The sequence below is a fragment of the Corticium candelabrum genome, chromosome 8, assembly GCF_963422355.1.
Source record: "Corticium candelabrum chromosome 8, ooCorCand1.1, whole genome shotgun sequence".
NCBI classification, from domain to species: Eukaryota; Metazoa; Porifera; class Homoscleromorpha; order Homosclerophorida; family Plakinidae; genus Corticium; species Corticium candelabrum.
In genome coordinates, this window is record NC_085092.1 from 5766187 (window position 1) to 5786884 (window position 20698).

A 20698-nucleotide genomic window follows, 5' to 3' on the forward strand; every position below is an offset into this window, starting at 1 on the left:
AAAAAGACAGACAGACAGACAGACAGACAGACAGACAGACAGACAGACACAGAAAGGCAGACAGACAGGCATGCAAACAAACAAATATAGAAAATACACACACACAACCACAAGTAGAAACAAACACAAACAAGCAAACAAACTAAACACGCACACGCACACAAACACACAAGCATGCATACACAACTACAAATAAACCATCAAACATGTTAACTAAACAAGCCAGTCACCTTGATTAACAGCCGGCAAGACCGTTAAATCATGAGCCAAAAACTCGGTCAGCTTTTTCACAGTAAAGTTGGATACGCCGATATTCCGAGCCAATCCTCTTTCCACCAGTTTCTCCATTGCCTAACATAACACAGCAAGATAGGCATCAATAACACATAGAATCGCCTGTAAGCCTTTATCTTGATTAATCATCTCATCAGTAATACATATGCAGGCATGCACACAGACAGACAGACAGACAGACAGACAGACAGACAGATTATTATATTTGAACTCTTACTCTACTAATAACAATCGCTAACTTTACGTATGCATAACAATAATAGTCAATGAACAAAATGCTGAATGTCTTTATCATATAGACAGACAGACAGACAGCCAGACAGTCTACGAGAGATAAGGCTCGTCTGAGATCTCTGCAAGGGAGGGGTGCAGGGGCATGGTTGGATGCTTTTCCCACTTCCACGAAGTTTGCGCTTAGTTCTGGTGATTACCGTTTGGCAACACGTGTGAAGTTGGGTTGTAGTATGCCACTGTCGTCTCATTTAAAGCAGTGTGAATGTGGTCGAAGGCTTTTTCACCTCCTTACTTGCAAAACAGGGGGTGGCCCTGTTTGGTCACACAACGCCATCACTGGTGTCTGGGCTGATTGTTTAAGAACTCTTTCAATCCCTCATCATGTCGAGTTAAGAGATCGTTATGCTAACAGCAACGACCGACCAGACATTTCAGTTTTTGATGCTTGCATTGAAACATCCTATGATCTTGATATTTCACTGGCTCACCCTTGGAATCAGGACATAATTGAAAGAGCAGCAGAGCAAGATGGGTTTGCAGCACAAGCCAGAGAAGAACTGAAAGAGAAAAAGTATAAGGACAACATACTAGTAGAAGGAGGACACGCAAAAGTGATTCCTTTAGTACTGGAACACTTTGGGTGTTTGGGCTGGGAGGCTCACAAGTACCTCCATCAACTGTCTAAGAAATCGGTTGACGAATTTGGCAAGAAAAACGGAGGCCAGTTCAAGAAATGTTGGAGGCGATGCTTATCAGTTGCTCTACAATCCTGTAATGCTAAAGTTTTATCAAAGAAGATCAGCCGTCAAGTGAAGAACATTGACAGACAGTCAGACACAAGTTGCTCTTTAATTATTTAGACAGGGACATCTATGTCCCTTTATGTAGTTACTAGTATGCAGTTGCTTTAGGAACATTAGACAGACAGACAGACAGACAACAGACAGACAGACAGACAGACAGACAGACAGACAGACAGACAGACAGACAGATAATTTATTCTCATACATATTCTACTTGTACATATGCTAGGATTTTTAAAATACAAATCAGTCCTTGCAAACAACAAAGTCATTAACTAATGGACTTGACTTTGAATGAGTCAAACTCAACAGACAGACAGACAGACAGACAGAGAAGTAGATGAGAACATACACAATAGAGGCTATCAAAGTAGTTTGCATTAAACTAAAGCTGAACTCAGTAGACTGCTTGTATTTAGTGTTAGAAATGTAACGTAGAGTTTGTGTTTCAATAAATGAAATTGACAGACAGACAGACAGACAGACAGACAGACAGATCAAGTCAACTGTCTAGTGACATCATCTAATTATATGAGTGATAATGGGCTAACTCTAGAACACCATCTCAAGAATACTTCCAAGTTGTTGGATTTACACGTTGCCTAACACAAAAAAGGTGCAACATAGTCTAACAACAGAATATGTACAATAAAAAGCAGATTAGTTGATTAAAACTGATTCTAACCGGAGAGGAAGCACAATTTTGTTCAATTAGAGGTAAAGGAGCAGGAGCATGGGTACATTCCATTCCATCTCCACAGAAGTTTGCAATTTCATCTGACAATTTTGTCTTGGCAGCTTCTCTCAGATTGAGTCTACCTTTGTCTCTACCACCTTGGGCCACTAAATGTGAATGTGGAAAGTCACTAGATGTTGAAGGGTACCATTGGGTAACATGCAAAATGGGTGGAGGCCCAGTTTGATCTCATAATTCTGTTGTTTTGTGCTGGTCTGAATGCCTGAACAGTCTACAATGCCAACATCAAATCGAACCAAAAGATAGATATACCACATCCAACAATAGAGCAGACATTGTTGTGTTTGACTAAACATGTGGGGGAAATGTTGAGCTGGCTGTGGCCCTTGCTCACCCCTGAAGCCAGGACATTTTGCGAAATGCAGCGACTATGGATGGAGCTGCAGCAAGAAGGAGAGAAGACATCAAACATAGCAAATATTCTAAAGAGCAGTTGCCTGGAGGGTATACACTCCACTTAGTTCCACTAGTTTTTATTCCACTAGTTTTTATTCCACTAGTTTTTATTCCACTAGTTTTTATTCCACTAGTTTTCGAGCACTTTGGTGGGTGGGGAGAAGAAGCATTAGAAAAGACGTTTGTCAGTACAACTTCAGCGTTGCAATGCATCGGTGTTGGCTAGAAAGATGATCAGAGTAACATATGGACAGTAAGCTGCATGGCCATGCAGAGTCTAGATATTGTTCAATTTCAATTCAGTAAACTAAGTTTCGATTTGTAGGCTTTTTAATTCTACTTGTTATGTATTTGTGTATCTATTGTTGTAGTTGTGACACTTATTGTTCATTAGCCGTTCCTTTAGTTTCACATGTATTAGCTTTGATGTATAAAATTATATGAAGATTTAACATGACAGACAGACAGACAAACAGACAGACAGACAGACAGACAGACAGACAGACAGACAGACAGACAGAATAACATTAATTAATAACATCAATAACATTACAACATTGCATAGTAGTGTTTTAGCTAAAAAGATTGACATAATAGTTTGTAGTAATAACTCTGTAAAGATGATATCTACAAACATCAGATGGCTGTTCGTTAGAGTTTTTCTTCTATATGATCACCATGGTCGTTTATCTTGAACTGTTAGTGTAATATGTAGCCTTTTCTGTATTAGCGTTGATGTTTTCAATAAATGTTCTTTGATAGACAGACAGACAGAAGACAGACAGGCAGACAGACAGACATGCAGGCAGACAGACAGACAGACAAACAGACAGACAGACAGACATATCTATGACTGACTACAACCATGCAAATTAGCAGCAACATTAACCTTCCACGTGTCCACAAACTTAGAGACGTCCCATGGCAGCCTCTGGTCCATAGGAATCGGGCCTGCAGCCGGAGAAGGCGCATCTCGAGGCAAACCAACCGGCCAATGAGTCTGCAAACACATTCCATGCATTCACCACAATAACAAAACGTCAATTGCAATCAACTCCACCAGATAGAGATCAACATAATCGAGCCGAAGATTTTTCAACGTAGTTTGACATGCTCCCATGACGTCATCGGGATGAAAAGAGTTCAACCTATCACAACAACCTCGTGCAAACAAATTCACGACAAGGTCACGTGACCTTACCATAATTTTGACGTCACAAATATTTCGTCTCTCGACGCTTTTCCGCCGGCCAGAAAGGCAGTCAGCGCGTTTCCGATTTCGCCCTCGTTTGCGTAGATGTGCGCGCAGTCCAGGTGACGGTAACCCACGTCCAGTGCGCGAGCGACAGCCGCACCCACCTCCCCAGGGGCAGACTTCCACGTGCTGCACACAAAACGATGTGTTGCATGCATATGCAAGTTGCATAGTAATTGCACGTGACCATAAACAGGTACACACAAGCAACACAATGTAACTATCTAATGATCACTATATGATGATGGTTTTCACCCCAAGCCGATAGTTGGGATGAGTGCTCCTGAGCGCAGCTTTAACACTCTAGCCTGCAACAGTGCGTAAATTTAAGAATTAAGAGTGTAAGATATTCGAGTAGCCGATACCATCGGGATCGTCTGACACTCTGAGGTGTGGCACGCGTTTGGCCTTGGATTCCAGACCACTCTGTAAAAAGCCATGTGGGTGTGGCATTGAGAGGCATGTCGACATTTATATCAACACAGTTGCCAATGGTGTTTATTATTTTTAGTTAATCTATTGTATTTTAGCTAAATATACAAAATAAATAAAATATAAAATATTTCGTATATTTTATATTTTTATGTATGTATTGAAGCAGAGAGAGACAGACAGACAAACAGACAGACAGACAGAGAGAGAAATTTTGTATATTTTATATATTTGGTATATAAAAATATATAAAATACACAAAATATATAAAATAAAAGTTTTTAATAAATCGCTGTCAAGTACGTATAAAAATTTAAATTTGGTGTAACTAAGCACAAATTAAATTAAATTAACAAAATATATATTATGTATGTATAAAGTACATGTTAAACACACATTATCAAATTATTAAAATTATATTAAAATTAATAATTTATGTTTCACCAAAGCCGACTTAATTAACTTAACTACTACGTAAGGACGTTGCCGACAAAGAGCGCATGCGTTAAGTCGCGTCATCAAGTAGCCTCGGTTCCAAAACACTTTCCCCGTATGTACTACTGACCCCATATACCTGTCACGTGACGTAGTACATACGTGAAAGTGTCTGGAACCGAGGTTAGTCCAGTAACAAAAAGCATTTATATCAATGATTCCTATTACAATAGCCTGTTGCAATAATTTGTTTCTAACTTGCTAGAGTCTATGCCAGTCTATGCACTATACTAAAACTATACAATACGCTCTCTTACAGTCTGCACTACAAACGTGTTTACCTCTCTGTTTCTATAGCTATACATCGCTCCCACTCGAATTTGCTTCTTTTGTAGCTAAAGGCACCAACTGACGACAATGAGGACAAGTAACCGCAGACGACGAGATCGCAGACAAGACATCTTGCATAGCATCCAACTTCTTCTCCAATTTCTAGTCAATGCACAGCATGATGTAGACAAGCTAACTAAAGATTGAGTCTTGCCTAAAAAAGCCGCCCTCGAATAAAATCCGCATTTGTATGTTTGAACAACACAAACAGCCCTCGAATAGTGGCCGCGTCTATAGTATTTGTGACAACTCGCCCTCTCCCCCCCCGCAGGGCTGTAGGGCCCAGTCCGACCGGTCAGCACATGTGACTTGAGAGGCACAATAATCACTTCAGGTTTGAGGTATATTTGATGAGACTGCAGATATAGTATACAGTCGCTGATAACCGATATTATATATTACTTATTTAATCATATATACCATAACTATTTGTACAGAGAGCGTGCAACCGTTCGACATTCGATACACACATCCGGGAACCGTTATCGACACTGATAATATAACGCACGTTTGGTCACTCTTTGTACCGCACGTTAGGCCACACCCATTTAACGCACGTTAGACCAGACATATTAAATTTTGTTCTTGCGACCCTGAATTATTATTAGGGGGTTTGGGGGGTTCAGTACTGTACTTTTATTTCTTCTACAGATATCATGTAAGTAACATCTCATAGTGTACAAGTCAAGTGGTGATGTCAGTTACATTCAAATCAAAACTAGAAAGCTAACAGTCTCCTATACATCTCGCGGTACTATAAACGCATGTAAACTGTATAGTGAAAAAGATCTGAATGACGTCACTTCCGCATTCTACTAGCAACCAAAACTCCTGGCTTGCGACCAGATTTCTAATTTGCGACCATGCAGGACGCGTAAATTGTATTGTAAGAAAAACACCGGGTACTCAAGGCAACTGTGCACTCTCATCAGCGTCATGCATGAAAAGAACTGCCTAGGAAGTGAATCATAGAACTTGAAATTTATAGATACCGTAATCGTGCCTGCATGCATGTCTTGCAGATTGTGGCGATTGCATAACTAAAAGCCCCAGAAAGTTTTCTGTATTTTGATCTTCTAAGCAGCGGCTTCTATATACGGGACTTCACTGTTTTAGCAATTTTAATTCTAAGCAAAGTATACGTGTATGTCGAAATCTCAACATGCGTTTTGATTTTCTCTCTACCTTTAGATCTCCAATTGTCGTCGGATTGTTGCAGTATTCATCCTCTTGCTGTTGTTGCAAACATTTCAGCAAATCTTTGCGATCACTACCGACCGATGATGCCACAGAAGTCATCTCCACGTCTCCGTCTTCTGTCTCTAGTTCACCCTAGAAATGCACGCACGACTGCAAATTATGTACGTCTCAGTGACGTACGTCGGTAACTATTGCTAGTTGCACCTCGTGTCTTCGAAGACAAGGCGTCACACATCGAGCAATCAGAAGGACGACGTAATATTGAAGATTAAACGGTGGCACGAATATCGGAGAATTCATGATTTCGAACAGCAACGCCGCTCTCGCAAACTTCCACTCGACATCTGCATGATCCTTCACATAGAACAGATAATTGAGTAGGCGGTAAAAGCACGAAGACTAATTTTAACCAAACAATTTTTGGTCACGTGATTTTTACTTGTACAATACTTGCAGTGTAAATACAGCAAATTAATTATATAGGTAATATAGATTTTTAGCACCATCTGTCTGTTGTGTATATCACACTATGTGGTAATGAAGAAGGTGCTAACGCTATTTAAATGACTACAGAGTCGACGAAAGCAGCCGCCTAACGCGCGTTAAAGGGGTAAACTTAACGCACGCTACAAGCAGTAGACATACCAATTATAATTAACAGTATTTGTAACTTAATTTAACGTAACTCATAAAATATACGTCTAGAACAAGAAAACACACTTACTAGGAATTTATTCTAGTAACCACAATTGGCATATAAAATTTGGTAAATGTATTATTTTACATCAGCTATTTCAATAGATAGTTGGCTAAAGTTAAAGTTTAATAAAGTAGGACAGCCACTCAGGCTCCGTCCGGTCGGCCCTGAACCGTCACTAGATTACGTCTAACTGACTAGACAACTCTGTTAGCGCGCGGTAGTTACGGTTTTAACGTGCGCTAAGCTGCACACTCAAATTTTGCCGCCTCTCAATTGCAAAGCGTAAATACCAAAATATTTTAAAATTTTAGAATTAAGCAACACATTATATTCATATACATACTTGGACTTTCTGAAATGCATTCGTCACTATTGCCACCTGCATGTGCAAACGCATATCACATACGGGCATGTCATATTGCATGGATATCTGATTACCAATAGATTGACTAGAACGATGACGCCGACCAATAGCCAGAGATTCAACAGTAATTTTCCGATCACAGATTCGAGGTCAGTGACGGTGGTGAAGTCGTCGACGTCGATCAATCCGAACGATGCATAGAACAAGCTACTGAATGACGAAAGCAATCTAGACACAATTAGCAATGCTCACTTTGTCCTAGCAACGTCACCGTCGTGCATGTTTATAAGTCAATTACGTATTTTATAGAAAAGAGATCGACAGCATCTCACTACCTACACAATAGAGCTACACGTAGATTGATAACTAAAGAAATCACGTGCTGAATTGCTCAAACCTTATTGGTCAAAAGTTCCGCTCCGTTACGTCTCGAATCGAACACCCATCCTATTCCAACGTAGCGTATCCTAACGTAATGTCATCTGGTTTACAGACGACGCTCGCAGGTTACGCTACGTTGGTCCAGCGTAAGGTATGTGAACCAATGAATCTTGTATCTAGAAACCTCAAAGTATGTGTGCGGGCACGCGCGCGCGATACGCGGTCACATCTTTTGTTCGTTCGCAAACCGACATCGGCACGCACACTCGGCACACGAACGGGAAGGTTTGCGTAAAAACATAAAAAAATTATGCACCGGTTCCCCCTCGAGGGGTCGACCCCCGCGTAAAATTTCTCGATGACGCAAACGCTACACATTCCAGTTCATTCGAACACACTCCCACACCAGTCCTGTGTAGACTGTACGTGTCTTTGTCCTTCGCAAAGCTTCGAGCAATTGACTATTTCTAGCTACTCTTCTAGCGCTTTCGTTTCTCCCCAAACTCTGATTGCATTTGCACCAAATCCAACCTACACGTGTTCTGCAGCAAGCGCTACACGGAGAGTGTCGATTTCTATCGAAACAAACACAAAGAGTAAGATTCAAAAATATTCGGAACATCCGGGACCTTGCAACAGAGACTGCAGTGACGTGTCCACAGACTGCGCTTATCGTCAGAACGCTACAGTATCTTGCCTGTACGAAGTACGGGGCATGGATCTAGTACTATCCTAAGGCTGATTCACACTGAGCACGTAACGTAACAGAACGTAACGTAAGGCGACTTTACGCTACGCAAGATCATTGACACTGGCAAATTATGTTGCCGTAACGTACCGTATTGACTTTCGTAACGTAACGTAAGATGTTGAGATGGTTTCACCTTTCCCGATTGACGTAAGCAATTATTCGATCATGGAGCAGTGCGTGGGTGTCTCTCCTGAGGATGCGCATTTCACTGCTGTAAGATGGTACCGACAAGCGGCTTATTGACCTTGTACGCGAGTATCCGTGTTTGTACGACGTGGTCGGTCCTTGATTAGCTAGCTAAGGCGTGGTATTCCCCTAGATAGCGTGCCTGCACTGGAAACTCTATCTAATTCACATTTCCGTTTCGTCGATCTTTTTGTCTCCGAGAAATAAGAAGCAGTATTATATAAGAAAGGACGTCTCCTCTGCTTAGTTAAATGTGACAAACGTTTCTATGCGTGACATCATGCATACGGGACGCTGAACGTATGCGAGGAGCTCAATGTGAATGTTAAATGTCATGTTGCGTTACGTTACGTTACGTACATCGTCATACCTTGATAAAATACGTTACGTTACGTTAAGTGCTCAGTGTGAATCAGCCTTCTATGTTACGTTACGTTACGCTAGCTGTTTAACGTTCCGGTACGTTACGCTAGCTGTTTAACGTTCCGGTACGTCACATTACGTTACGCTTGGTCAATGAAATATGTGAACCGACCTCTGTAGTTAATTAAGACCGGTTCACATACGTACCCTACGTTGGATGAACGTACGTAACGTATAACGTAGCGAGCGTCGTATGACCAAGGTGACGTTACGTTAAAATACGATACGGTAGATACGATACGTACGTTTGTGTTCTATTTCGACGTAACGGAACGGAACGCTTGACTAATAAGATCAGCACGCGATTTCTTTAATTAACGAATCTTACGCTAACCAAGAGTGACACAACCAAAGTTCAGGTTACGCAAAAATAAAAGTTGAACGAACGTAGTCTGTAAATAGCATCTACACGTTACGTTACGTTACTCTGTCTAATAACGTTTCGGTATGATACACATGCATTACGTTTGGTCAATGGGATCTGTACACAGGGGTCTACATACACACACACACACACACACACACACACACACACACACACACACACACACACACACACACACACACACACACACACACACGTTCACAAAATGTGCACGTCGTGTGTATGTAAATATATACCCTTTCACGACGACTGGAACGACTTGCTGGTAGATTCGTTCTGCGCATTGGTATTGCAGTTGCCTTTGCTCGTACCACGACATAGTTGCGGTATCCGTCCCGTTTACCAGAGCTCGAAGGCATTCCACATCTGAAATGCCGTAGGCGGACGCAGCATAGACGACCGTCATCGCAACAGCAAACGCCAGCAGAAATACGAACCAGATGACGAGAAACGACGCCGTCTCTTTTAGAATCTTCTTGAACGCGACTAGGATCGGTCCGATGGTCTTGAACGGTCGCAGATAGGCGAGCAAGCGAAGAATGGCGACAACCGCACCCAGACCATACAACAATGTAGCAACACGCAAGTACGGACCCAAATCGAGGTGATTCTCATCGAGATGCCACGCGCCAAAAAGATCAGCAATGCGAATTGTAAAGTGGAAGACCAATAGAACAATCATTGCGATGTCGAGACAGTTGAGCCAACTGCTAAAATACGAGCGCACGCCGCGGATTACCATCTTGCCGACCTCGCGCGCCATCAATCCCAGAACAAAACCGAAAAGAATATAGTCGGCGGCATCGGCCTGTATTGACACGGGTAGACCGTTAATCTTCGTACAGTCGTTAACAAAGAGTACAATAAAGAAGATGTATGTGATGACCATCGCACAATATCTGGCCGATGGTGGAAAAACGTCGAGCACGAATGACCTCGTGAACGAGTGGTAGTTGCGACCGTAGCGAGGTAGAGCGTAAAAGAGTAGAAGATATGGAAGGAGGATGAGTCTGAAGAGGCAGAGAAAACCTGTAAGTACCGTGTGCATCGCTGACGAGCGCCGACGACCGTACCACGTCTCCTCGAGAAACTCTTGAACGTTGTTCACTGCAATAAACTGGCGAAAACATTCCATTAGACTACAAAAATAGAAATAGTTGTTTGACATAAGCGCGCATCAATTTTTGGCTAATAAACGACTTTTTAAGATTTGGAGCATACGACACCCGCTTAAACAAGTAATTCTATTTTTGTGCTTTACCGTGCAGACATGTTATCAACACGTTACCTCTTTCTGCTTGTTTTCGACGGCAGCAAACAAAACCTCCGTGCTCAATTCGGTTAGCGAAGAGTTCTGCGAGTTTGTCATTGCGATTGCAAACTTTTCTAACCGACCGCTGATCTCCAAGTACTTCTCTACGTCCAGCTTACGCTCCGCTAGTCTTCGTGTTTGACCGGCAACTTGAAGTGACGTAATGAGTGGCCGCTTTGACTGAACGATGACGTCATCTTCTGCCAATACCGACACGTGCTCGAACGTCAAGCGTTTTGTCATTTTAAGCGACGGTATGGCGGCTCCTGCATTGAGTAGCGCGCACACTACTTGCTTCCTGCTTGCAGCCAACGCGCTAAATAGCGGACTTTCTCCTTTAGAGTTGAGCATTTCCATCATGTTCTCATCGCGGGATATCAAAAACTTGACGCAGTGTGAGATAGTTTCATAGTCTTGTAGCTTTTCGTTTGCGTTCAAGTAATGCAGTGGAGTATTGTGAAGCGAATCGTGTACGTTAGTACAAATTTGGTAGCCAGGAGTCGCCAGTTCCAAGATACGTAAAGAACTTGCCATAGCGCCGAGATGAAGAAGACTCATTCCTTGACAGTTGACGCCGTCGAACGGCAGGCCGTACCTGACGAGAAGTTCGACTTTCTTCTCGCAGTCTTGGTCGACTGCGGCCGCCTCGAGTACAAATTCGATATCATAACTCTGCCACTCTTGTACAGGATCACACATGTCGAGAAGAGCCTGCAGATAAGAACAATCAAGTTAAACATTTAGACTTTTGGTATCGTCCAGTCTCCAGACATTGCATGCAAAATTTAATAGAACAGATTACAGCATTTCTGTTTGTTTAATAGTGCTTTCATGCACCGTATTCCGCATTTATTATAGATTGCAACGTTCTTATAGTCTTAAAGTTAGAGCAAAAATTCCATTGTATGCACACAATTGTGTACGACCATTCACATCACATTGAATGAAGAACATTTTATACACTAACTATAGTACCTCCAGAGCAGCTCCTGAGCAAATGGTAATTGTAAAGCGTAGATAATCTCTCAAATGGGTTGCGATGTGGCTTTGATAATCTCGCTTCGCATGCCACCTCACAAGACTCGAGTGACTTTTTGGGTCGCTAGACGTTGCCAGAAGAGTTTGTAGAGGAGAAAGATGATTGCCCGCAATGACGTACGGATTAGCGCCAGCTTCCAATAGAGCAACCAACAAATCATCATTTGTAGTCTCCGACAGAGTCAACTACATCGCAAACACTGAACAACAGTCTCGCGTAGCCAGACCTTCGAAATACGCGGGGCGGATTCAGCCACTCGCTGGGTCCATGCGCCCAGCGTACACAATAGTCTGACGACGCGAGACTAACTGAGAACAACAAACCATTCATGCATGCATGTGTATTACCAGTAGTTGTAACGGCGTGAGTCCGTCATCGTTTACGGCGTCGATATTTTTTGATTTCCTTGCCAGTAAACGGAGCTCTTCTTTTGTTACTTCCTCTTCTGCGACGGCAACGTGCAACGCCGTCCACCCACGACCGTCACGAGCATCTACGTCGGCGCCATAATCAAGCAAAATTCCGATAGCTAGAGACGAGAAAGTCACAACGGCGTTCAGTGTACACACTTCTTGCTGAATACTGTCAGTCGGTCAGACCTAACGCGCGTTAAAAGACATTTGCCGGCGTACCTTAACTTGAAACCCAAGGGCATCATACAGCGAGCAGCGGCAGTATTTTAATTTTACACGGTGGGGATCAGAATCATGTTTGTCAATTGTGGACTGGCTTTGTTGCACCATTAAAACCTTTGATAAATATATTATCTATTTAACTAGTTTTACGGTATCCGTACGTGTAGGCGCCTTGCGTTGGTGAGTAACACGTTCAATGGAGTTTTCTGACTGACCTAGCTAGACAATACGTATTTGTCGAAACCCTGTCATGGAAGTAAACATTCAGACTTCCTAGTAAATTTACATTACGTTTCTAACCTTGGCAGCTATCTTGTCGTCGTTTCGCGATCGTGAATAATTAAGACAATTGAAATGTACAGTTTACGTACGCACTCAGTTCCGTTGTAACGACAGTGGTCTAAGGTATTAACTGACATAGAAATTGATATCGGCAAAGTTTGACTATCAACAGTGTTAGTTAGAGCACAGCTAGTGAGGATAGGTAGTACGGGACTTGTGAATAGTTGAGGTGACGTGCCTGGAAGACCAACTCTAGCTAGTATTTGAAGGTTATTCCGTAGATAAATATAGCTTCATCATCATCATCACCATTCAGCTAATGAAGGCGTTTCTCGGTTGCCAAGTACACACAATCCCTAGCTACAATACAAAAGGATGGGGTAACGGAACTTCGTGAGGCTCTTTCGTCGCCGTTGCACGAATCGTTCCAATACTGATTTGTAGTCGGACATGGAAACAATATATATATATACCGAGGGCTCGAGGGATTGCCATAGGACCACGCCTCTTTCTGTTGTGCGACCCGGATTAGAAGCCTCGCTATGTTCGGCAATTAATTGTTTATAGTCTAAACCGGAAGTAAGCGCCAATAGTTACTCCGCTGGCGAAGTGGTTGAGCCATGCATGGCTTGACCAGCCTGGCCAGTTCCGCCACCCATTTGTGGCATGGCTGCCAAAAATGGATCCCCGGTCAGTTTTAGCGAGGCGGTTCATATTAAAATTTTTGTTACAAGTCTTTCAAAATATAATGTGCGACCTCGTTGATACATCAAGCCTGTGCTCTCCAGGGGCGTACCTAATGCGTCGGTTCTTTCAGTAATGTAGTGGGCTTTCCAGTCAGTGTAACATGTCTCTATACAATCTGGGGAATGACGAGGGCGGAGATCGAGAGACTGGGTCGAGTCAAGTTACATCTGGAACGTGGGACCCAGGTCAACAGTTACAGCTTCTACATCTAATGATACCGTTGCCATGGTAATGGTACCAAATGTGTGGCACCATGATTCAAAATTGTGGCATTTAATGAATCTTAAAGTCTATAGGGGCCGCAGATAAACACTGTATAGCTATAGCATTTCGCAATTACTGATCTCTAGGAGCGCTGTCTAGAGCAGTTTGGTTTGCTCGACTTAGCCCATTTTCGGGGGGTCACTTTGATGATATCACTATTAATATTAATCAAGTGGTACGGAAAAGCGCATTGAGACCACGATTCTTAACATATGCAACACTGATATCTGGTGCAATGCATGGAGATTGATCCTGTAGACAAAGGTACCTAGAAGCGGGCCTCCGACTGAAGTGGATCGGTTCGTTGGCACCCTTCAATCCCCCCCCAAGGTACAGCTCTCGACGCGCATTTGTAAATTTGCTGTTAGTATGAAAGAGCTTACAAACTGTGCAATTATCAAATTGAGTCAATGACATAATATGAAGTATCGTATACACTAGATTACCAGCGCACGTGCGTACTACATCTAGAGCCAGTCACGTGCCACTGAATTAATTAGACAACATCACACGAAAGCAGAGAAAACACTGCCATGCACATATTGGTACTCTCATCTGCATACACACAAGGTACTAGATTCATTGACTCATCAACCGCAAGAGCATGGGGCAAACAACCACGTGGTGGGTAATGTAATATTTAATTGCCTTAGTTGTTGAGCGTAGCGAGGCTTCTAATCCGGGTCGCACAACAGAAAGGGGCGTGGTCATATATGGCTCTCCATCGAGCTTTTGCTATATATATGTATATAGAATTATATATATATATATATATATATATATATATATATATATATATATATATATTGTGTGTGTGTGTGTGTGTGTGTGTGTGTGTGTGTGTGTGTGTGTGTGTGTGTGTGTGTGTGTGTGTGTGTGTGTGTACACAAATCTCAAATTTCTCCTCCTCACGACCAAGTTTTTCATGATAGGACCTACCTTAAAAATTGTTTCGTGTCCGACTACAGATGAGTCTAAGAACGATTCGTGCAAGCGACCAAACGGCGACGAAAAAGCTTCATAAACTTCCGTCCCCCATCCTTTTGTATTGTAGCTAGGGATTGTGTGTACGTGACAACCAAGAAACACCTTCAGGTGTTCAATGCCACCTACAGTCAACTATTCACGCGTCCCGTACTACAGTATGATCAATCCTTTACTACACTGTGCTGCATCTAACACTGTTGATAGTAAATGTTTGCTGATATCAATTTCTATGTCAGTAAATACCATACCACTGTCGTTACAACGGAACTGAGCGCATACCTAGACTGTACATTTCAATTGTCTTGATCACGATCGCAAAACGACGACTACCTAGAGAGCGCGGCCCGGTTTCTCGGACACCATCATATTCCGGACGCGAGTTCTCAGTTATCGGTTTTTGAACGCAGTCCCTACCACATCATAAATGTAGGTATCCAAGTTGTAATTGAGCACACCAAAAGAGAGCATTGTACCTCTTCTCTGCTTGGACTGAGATTGAAAACTGTGCGGAGCCTTGCATACCCCGTTCATCCGACAAACGCATCGTTCAACGGACAGCAGCGTTTAGATTGCACACGCATCCTTCAGCCTAGTTACTTGTATATCGCTAATCAACAACTCTTTACCTACAAATCGTGTTGTTACTCTGCATGTCAGCCAAGATCTGTATGAGTTACAGTCAGTCAAACGCCCGTGGTAACGGCGCCAATCATACGACACCCATTTTCTTGCCTTCCCACCTTCTCAGCAACAACTCTAGGTTTTAAATGACTGCAGTTGATTAAATTCAGTTATCTGAAACGCCTCAGAATGCAGAACGCTTGCCTAGAGTGTGTTGACGGCAATTCTGAGTCATTTCTCCTACAACCTTCAGTGTCTTGGGACTCTAGATGCTCTTGTCGAAGCTCATGTTGGCGATGACATTTGCATCGTGGGAGATTTCAATGCTGATCCTAGGAGATATTCTAGATTTGGCGTAGCTTTGAGAAAATTCGTTGAAGAATGTCACTTGTCCATTGCAGATCAGATGCTAACTGTCACAGTCATCATCTATTACCATGACTTACAGATCTGATAACTGTTCTTCTACCTCATGGATTGACCACATGATATGTACACTACTTCGATCTTGAACAGCATTGTCGAGATCAATGTTATTGATGAATCTGACAACTTTTCTGATCACTTCCCATTAATTGTATCTGTTGAGACTTCTGTGTTTTAAGAGAAAACAAGTTTTGATAACAATGATCTTAATAGTGAAACTGCCTCTTTTGGGCAACCATTGTGGAAGTCTGTTAGTGTAGATGACATCCGTAATTTTCAAGACTTTCTCTGGCAGTCATTTGCAGATATAAGCTTTTCAGTGCACTTGGCTCATTGCCCATCGTCGTGTGACTCACATGAGCATCGTGAACAGTTGGAAGGTTACTTATCTAACATAGTCTGTCTGATGCATTCTGCTGCATATCATTGCCTGCCATTGAAAGATCAGTGCCAAAGTAAAATGAGTGATAGTAATGGTTGGAACCAATATGTTCGTCCTTATCAGGTGGCTGCACGGCAGTCTTTTGGTCAGTGGGCAGCGTCTGGAAAGCCAACAAGTGGTCCTGTCTATGAAGTAATGAAGAATGATAAGAAAAGATACAAGTATGCAGTAAGACGACTAAAAAGACATACCCAAGAGATACGTTTAGATAGAATAGCCGGTCACATGTTGGGGAGCTCTAACTCTCAATTTTGGAAGACAGAGTTGATTAAGCTGAAATCTTCAAAACTCTCACAAGCAACATCCATTAATAGATTATCTAATGAAATCGATATTGCACAACTCTGGAGAAGTCACTTTTCTGAGATGTATGACATGTCTGGTACAAGACAAAATGGACAATCACAATGTCTACACAGGGAGGTACCGTTTGGATCTGAGTTTGTAGTAGAAGCTGACATGGTTGAGAAAGTGCTAGTGCACTTAGCGTAACCAATTATTGCTAAGCCAATCAGAATTTACAACCGAGATTCGGGTTGTAGAAGCTGATTGGCTTAGAAGGCTATTTCCGAAATCATTTTAGTATCGACTTGGTCCAGACTAGAGTTCGCGCGCTTCGCGCGCTCTCTGGTCTGGAAGTTCGAGGCTATCATGGCTGATGCCTATAATGACGAAGTACATATACCAGCTAGCATGCACTGCACGTACTAGATCTATTACCTTCTTGTCTTGTTGCTCTCTCGTCACTCCAATGAACTTGCAGTACGGTGTGCATCGTCGGTCTTCCTTGCGAGTTGACGTCGTTGAGCGTCGATTTCGCGTTACGTGCTTGCAGTACCTTCCTGATGAAAGCTCCGTCAGCGCGACCTCGTTCGAGAAGACGCTCCGATGGAGTTCCGATCTGATTTTCGTCGTTAGAATCCGTTTCACAAGCAGACGGCCCACCTTCCGCCATTTTCTTGTAATGTGTAGAACAGGCGTACAGTACAGTGAGCACACACACAACAACAAGTGTGTATGTATGTAACTGGACTGCTTCCAAGTGATGTGTTGTTGTGTAGTGGCGATTGATCTGAATGGAGGCGAGACGAGCTGAAATATGATTAGGTATCCATGGTAGGTGTTCCTAATTGTGGACACGCCCCGGTAATTTGAGTTACAAACGTTGTTTCTTTGGTAACCTGCAACGGAGAGAGAGAGGGAAACATGTCCGATGTACGCACCAATGTCTAAGCTTTGGAACAATATCTGTATGACTAGAATCGCACAACGTCTGCTAGCGCACTAGCAAAATATACGGAATAACGTCTGTGAACAGCCTAAACGGGAGTGTATCCTAATTGTGGACATTTTTTCTCAGCCACAGAAAGCGACTGGGTCTGAGTAACAGCTGGCCGGACTAGATACCTGAATGGTTGCCTCACAAGCTGGTATTTTGGACCGCAATCAAAACCATGTTCTGTTGTGTATCACCACGATTCACCTGCCAAACTGCTAGCACCTACAAGGTTCCTCCCATCACGTCCACAAATTCGAGGTATACTCATCGATATTTTGTTGGATCACGAGAGTGCCTGACGTTAGTTAAGCAATTATCGAGTACCTTAGTAAAGTTTTGAGCCTATGGAGCGACGCCTCTGTTATCGGACACCATCAATCATCGGACAGCCGTGCAAGAAGTAAACGAAGTAAGACTGAGCTTTGTTAGAGCCCACAGTAAGAAGGATTAGTAAAGACTGTGATTCCAGACGCGGGACGTCCAAAGGCTTGAAACGGTTATGCTAGGACGGTAACGTGATCCTTCTCTGCGACCCCGTTCATCGGACACCACCATCATTCACCGGACACGACCTCCCCCATGAAAACGCAAAGGCCATTCTGCAAGTTCGCACCTGAGATAGGTTTATAGGTGAATAGCTAACACAACAACACTATCATAGTCTCCGTTTGCTACTCTCCAGGAGAGATAGCGCACGCTCATTGAGTCGAGGTAACGCCCCTTTCGTCGGACAGTTGTTTTTTTCTTTGCAGCAGCAGTCTGCAGGTAATAATGTCATGAGAGAGAGAGAGTTGGAAGGAAATATCGTACGGCCCCTAATTCGTTTGACCTTTATGTGACTCGGCAACGGTTAATAGCGAAAACTTCTGAATTTTCTCTGTTGACAAGCTCACTCTGTTGGCATCTACTAGCCCTCCGGCGCTGTCTAGTCTTCCCAACGTAAGAATTTGAACTCCTGAGTGTCTTGCAGCACAACTGCACAGGCTTGATGCACTGGATGTAGCAGACGATTTCCCGTCATCCATGTTCTAGCTTTGCGGTGAGGACATCCTCCCAACTCGCACAGGAACAGCCCGTGCTTCCTTTCAAGGCCCCTGAATTGTTACTTGGCTCTGAATAGGACGTGTGCAGGTGTTTCTATCTCAGTTTGATATCTACCTTTTGCCTGACCTTGCACCGTCACGAAGTGCAGCACGTCATCGTAGGTACAACCAGCTGTACCGAATGCAGGAACTTTGTTTACTATCAGAGCAGCTAGAACCTTTACCCCTGCTTCTCCTAGGTAAAGTTGAATTAGATAACGTCAAGTCCTTGTCAACGCGCGCTACGCAGCGATCGACTTTCTTTGCAAAGGGTAAAAGAGCGTTTTAGCACTTCAATCCTGCCCTCTCATCGGTTTCGGTTGTCATCTTCTTTGTTGAATGGCTAGTTCGTTCAAGCGACATCTTTTACACGTCCTAGTGTGGGCGTGGTTGTAGGAGAAATGACTCAGAATTGCCATCAAGCACTCTAGACAAGTGTTCTGCGTTCTGCGGCGTTTCAGATAACTGAATTTAATCAACTGCAGTTATTTGAAACCTAGAGCTATTGCTGAGAAGGTAGGAAGGCAAGAAAATGGGTGTCGGACGATTGGGGCCGTTACCACGGGCGTTTGACCGACTGTAACTCATACAGATCTTGGCTGACATGCAGGGTAACTACACGATTTGTAGGTAGAGAGTTGTTGATTAGCAATATATAAGTAACTAGGCTGAAGGATGCGTGTGTGCAATTTAGACGCTACTGTCCGTTGAACGATGCGTTTGTCGGATGAACGGGGTATGCAAGGCTCCACACAGTTTTCAATCTCACTCTAAGAAGAGAAGAGGTACAATGCTCTCTTTTGGTGCGCTCAATTACAACTTGGATACCTACATTTATGATGTGATAGAGACTGCGTTCAAAACCGAATAACTGGAACTCGCGTCCGGAATATGATGGTGTCCGAGGAACGGGGCAGCGCTCTAGTTACGTTGACTCTAGCGTGCTAAAGATGCGCATTATGTGCATGGAACGAACGTGTATTTCCAGTGCAGCAAACACGTGAATATCTTTACTCATACTAGATCTAGACATCAGTAATCCACTGACAATCTAGCTGTTTTCACTGCTACTACATCTGGCCACAATAGGGTATGAAACGAGAACGAACAAAGTAGGTGCAATGTCAATATCAGCGACATTATTAATCCAGTCAGAATTTGACTGTCTTCACTGCTACTAGATCTGGCAACAATAAGACACAAAATGAAATCCTACAAACTCACCTAGAATAGGTGGAAGGTCAAAACTACCTTGTCTGATATCAATAATCAGCTCCACCAGCAACGCAAAAAGATGCTAGAACCACAGTTTACAGTTCAGACGTTCATCTAAACATGATTGGGCGTCTCCTGCATTGTATCGTAAACAGAACACTTGGTTTCTGCAAGATTGAAAATCACGACGCCATTTTACACAGAAGTGATACACCACAGAACATGGTTTTGATTGCGGCCCAAAATACCATCTTGTGAGGCAACCATTCAGGTATCTAGTCCAGCTGTTACTCAGGCTCAGTCGCTTTCTGTAACGGAGAAAAATGTCCATACACCCCCGCGTCCAGGCTGTTTACAGACGTTATCGCGTATATTGTGCTAGTGCGCTAGCAGACGTTGTGCGATTCTAGTCGTACAGGTACCGTTACGAAGCCTAGACATTGGTGCGTATATCGGACATGTTTCCCTGTCTCTTCGTGCAGGCTACCAGAGAAAACAGCGATTGTAACTCCAATTACCGGGGAGTGTCCACAATTAGGGACACCTACCCTACTATTTGTGTTGGATATCGATGCTCCTCCTTGCGGTATGCAGACATGCACATGCAGAGTGGATGGCAGGAGACATTGTAATTAGGTAATTAATTGATTTAGTCAGAGTAAATATTTGTTTGTTGTATACTTGTGCTAGTGTGTGTGTGTGTGTGTGTGTGTGTGTGTGTGTGTGTGTGTGTGTGTGTGTGTGTGTGTGTGTGTGTGTGTGTGTGTGTGTGTGTGTGTGTGTGTGTGTGTGTGTGTGTGTGTGTGTGTGTGTGTGTGTGTGTGTGTAATGACTACCGAACAGGTGACAGACAACGTGTCGCCGAGTGTCACATCTGCGCAAGTTCTCTAAAATTAAGTTACTCAAAAACATGACGTTTGACACTGCTACACAACTGAACACAGGCAGGATATGAAGACAATACAAAAATCACCGAAACCA

At 43.1% G+C, this 20698-nt stretch overlaps 2 protein-coding genes across 2 annotated transcripts in view; both read right to left on the reverse strand.

Annotated features, from left to right (window-relative positions):
• The window catches only part of LOC134182941 (aldo-keto reductase family 1 member B1-like), a 9292-nt gene extending 5139 nt beyond the window's left edge, over positions 1-4153 (reverse strand). The window contains exons 1-6 of the mRNA XM_062650383.1: positions 4105-4153; positions 3995-4047; positions 3686-3868; positions 3545-3632; positions 3374-3484; positions 231-351 (exon numbers count right to left, since the gene is read on the reverse strand). Coding sequence (XP_062506367.1) covers positions 231-351; positions 3374-3484; positions 3545-3632; positions 3686-3868; positions 3995-4047; positions 4105-4107 — 559 coding nt within the window. The 5' untranslated portion in view covers positions 4108-4153. The remainder of the gene's footprint in view (positions 1-230; positions 352-3373; positions 3485-3544; positions 3633-3685; positions 3869-3994; positions 4048-4104) is intronic.
• Positions 4154-4817: 664 nt separating this feature from the next.
• LOC134183283 (transient-receptor-potential-like protein) lies at positions 4818-17203 on the reverse strand. Its single transcript, XM_062650777.1, has 10 exons — positions 16862-17203; positions 12085-12266; positions 11674-11922; positions 10675-11409; positions 9623-10503; positions 7335-7488; positions 7240-7275; positions 6401-6550; positions 6182-6328; positions 4818-5098 (listed from the first exon to the last, which is right to left on the reverse strand). Exons 1-10 carry the CDS (start codon positions 17094-17096, stop codon positions 4964-4966), a joined length of 2904 nt encoding a protein of 967 aa, XP_062506761.1. The 5' UTR covers positions 17097-17203; the 3' UTR covers positions 4818-4963.
• Positions 17204-20698: the final 3495 nt, after the last annotated feature.

Bases quoted from the DNA above. Each gene is read 5' to 3' on its own strand.
- LOC134183283 (XM_062650777.1), bottom strand. From the start codon at position 17,096: ATGGCGGAAGGTGGGCCGTCTGCTTGTGAAACGGATTCTAACGACGAA. The intron at 11,923-12,084 runs GTAATACACATG...TTTGCGATGTAG, and splicing joins TCACGCCGTTACAACTACTG to TTGACTCTGTCGGAGACTAC. The intron at 7,276-7,334 runs GTAATCAGATAT...TTGCACATGCAG, and splicing joins TCGTTCTAGTCAATCTATTG to GTGGCAATAGTGACGAATGC.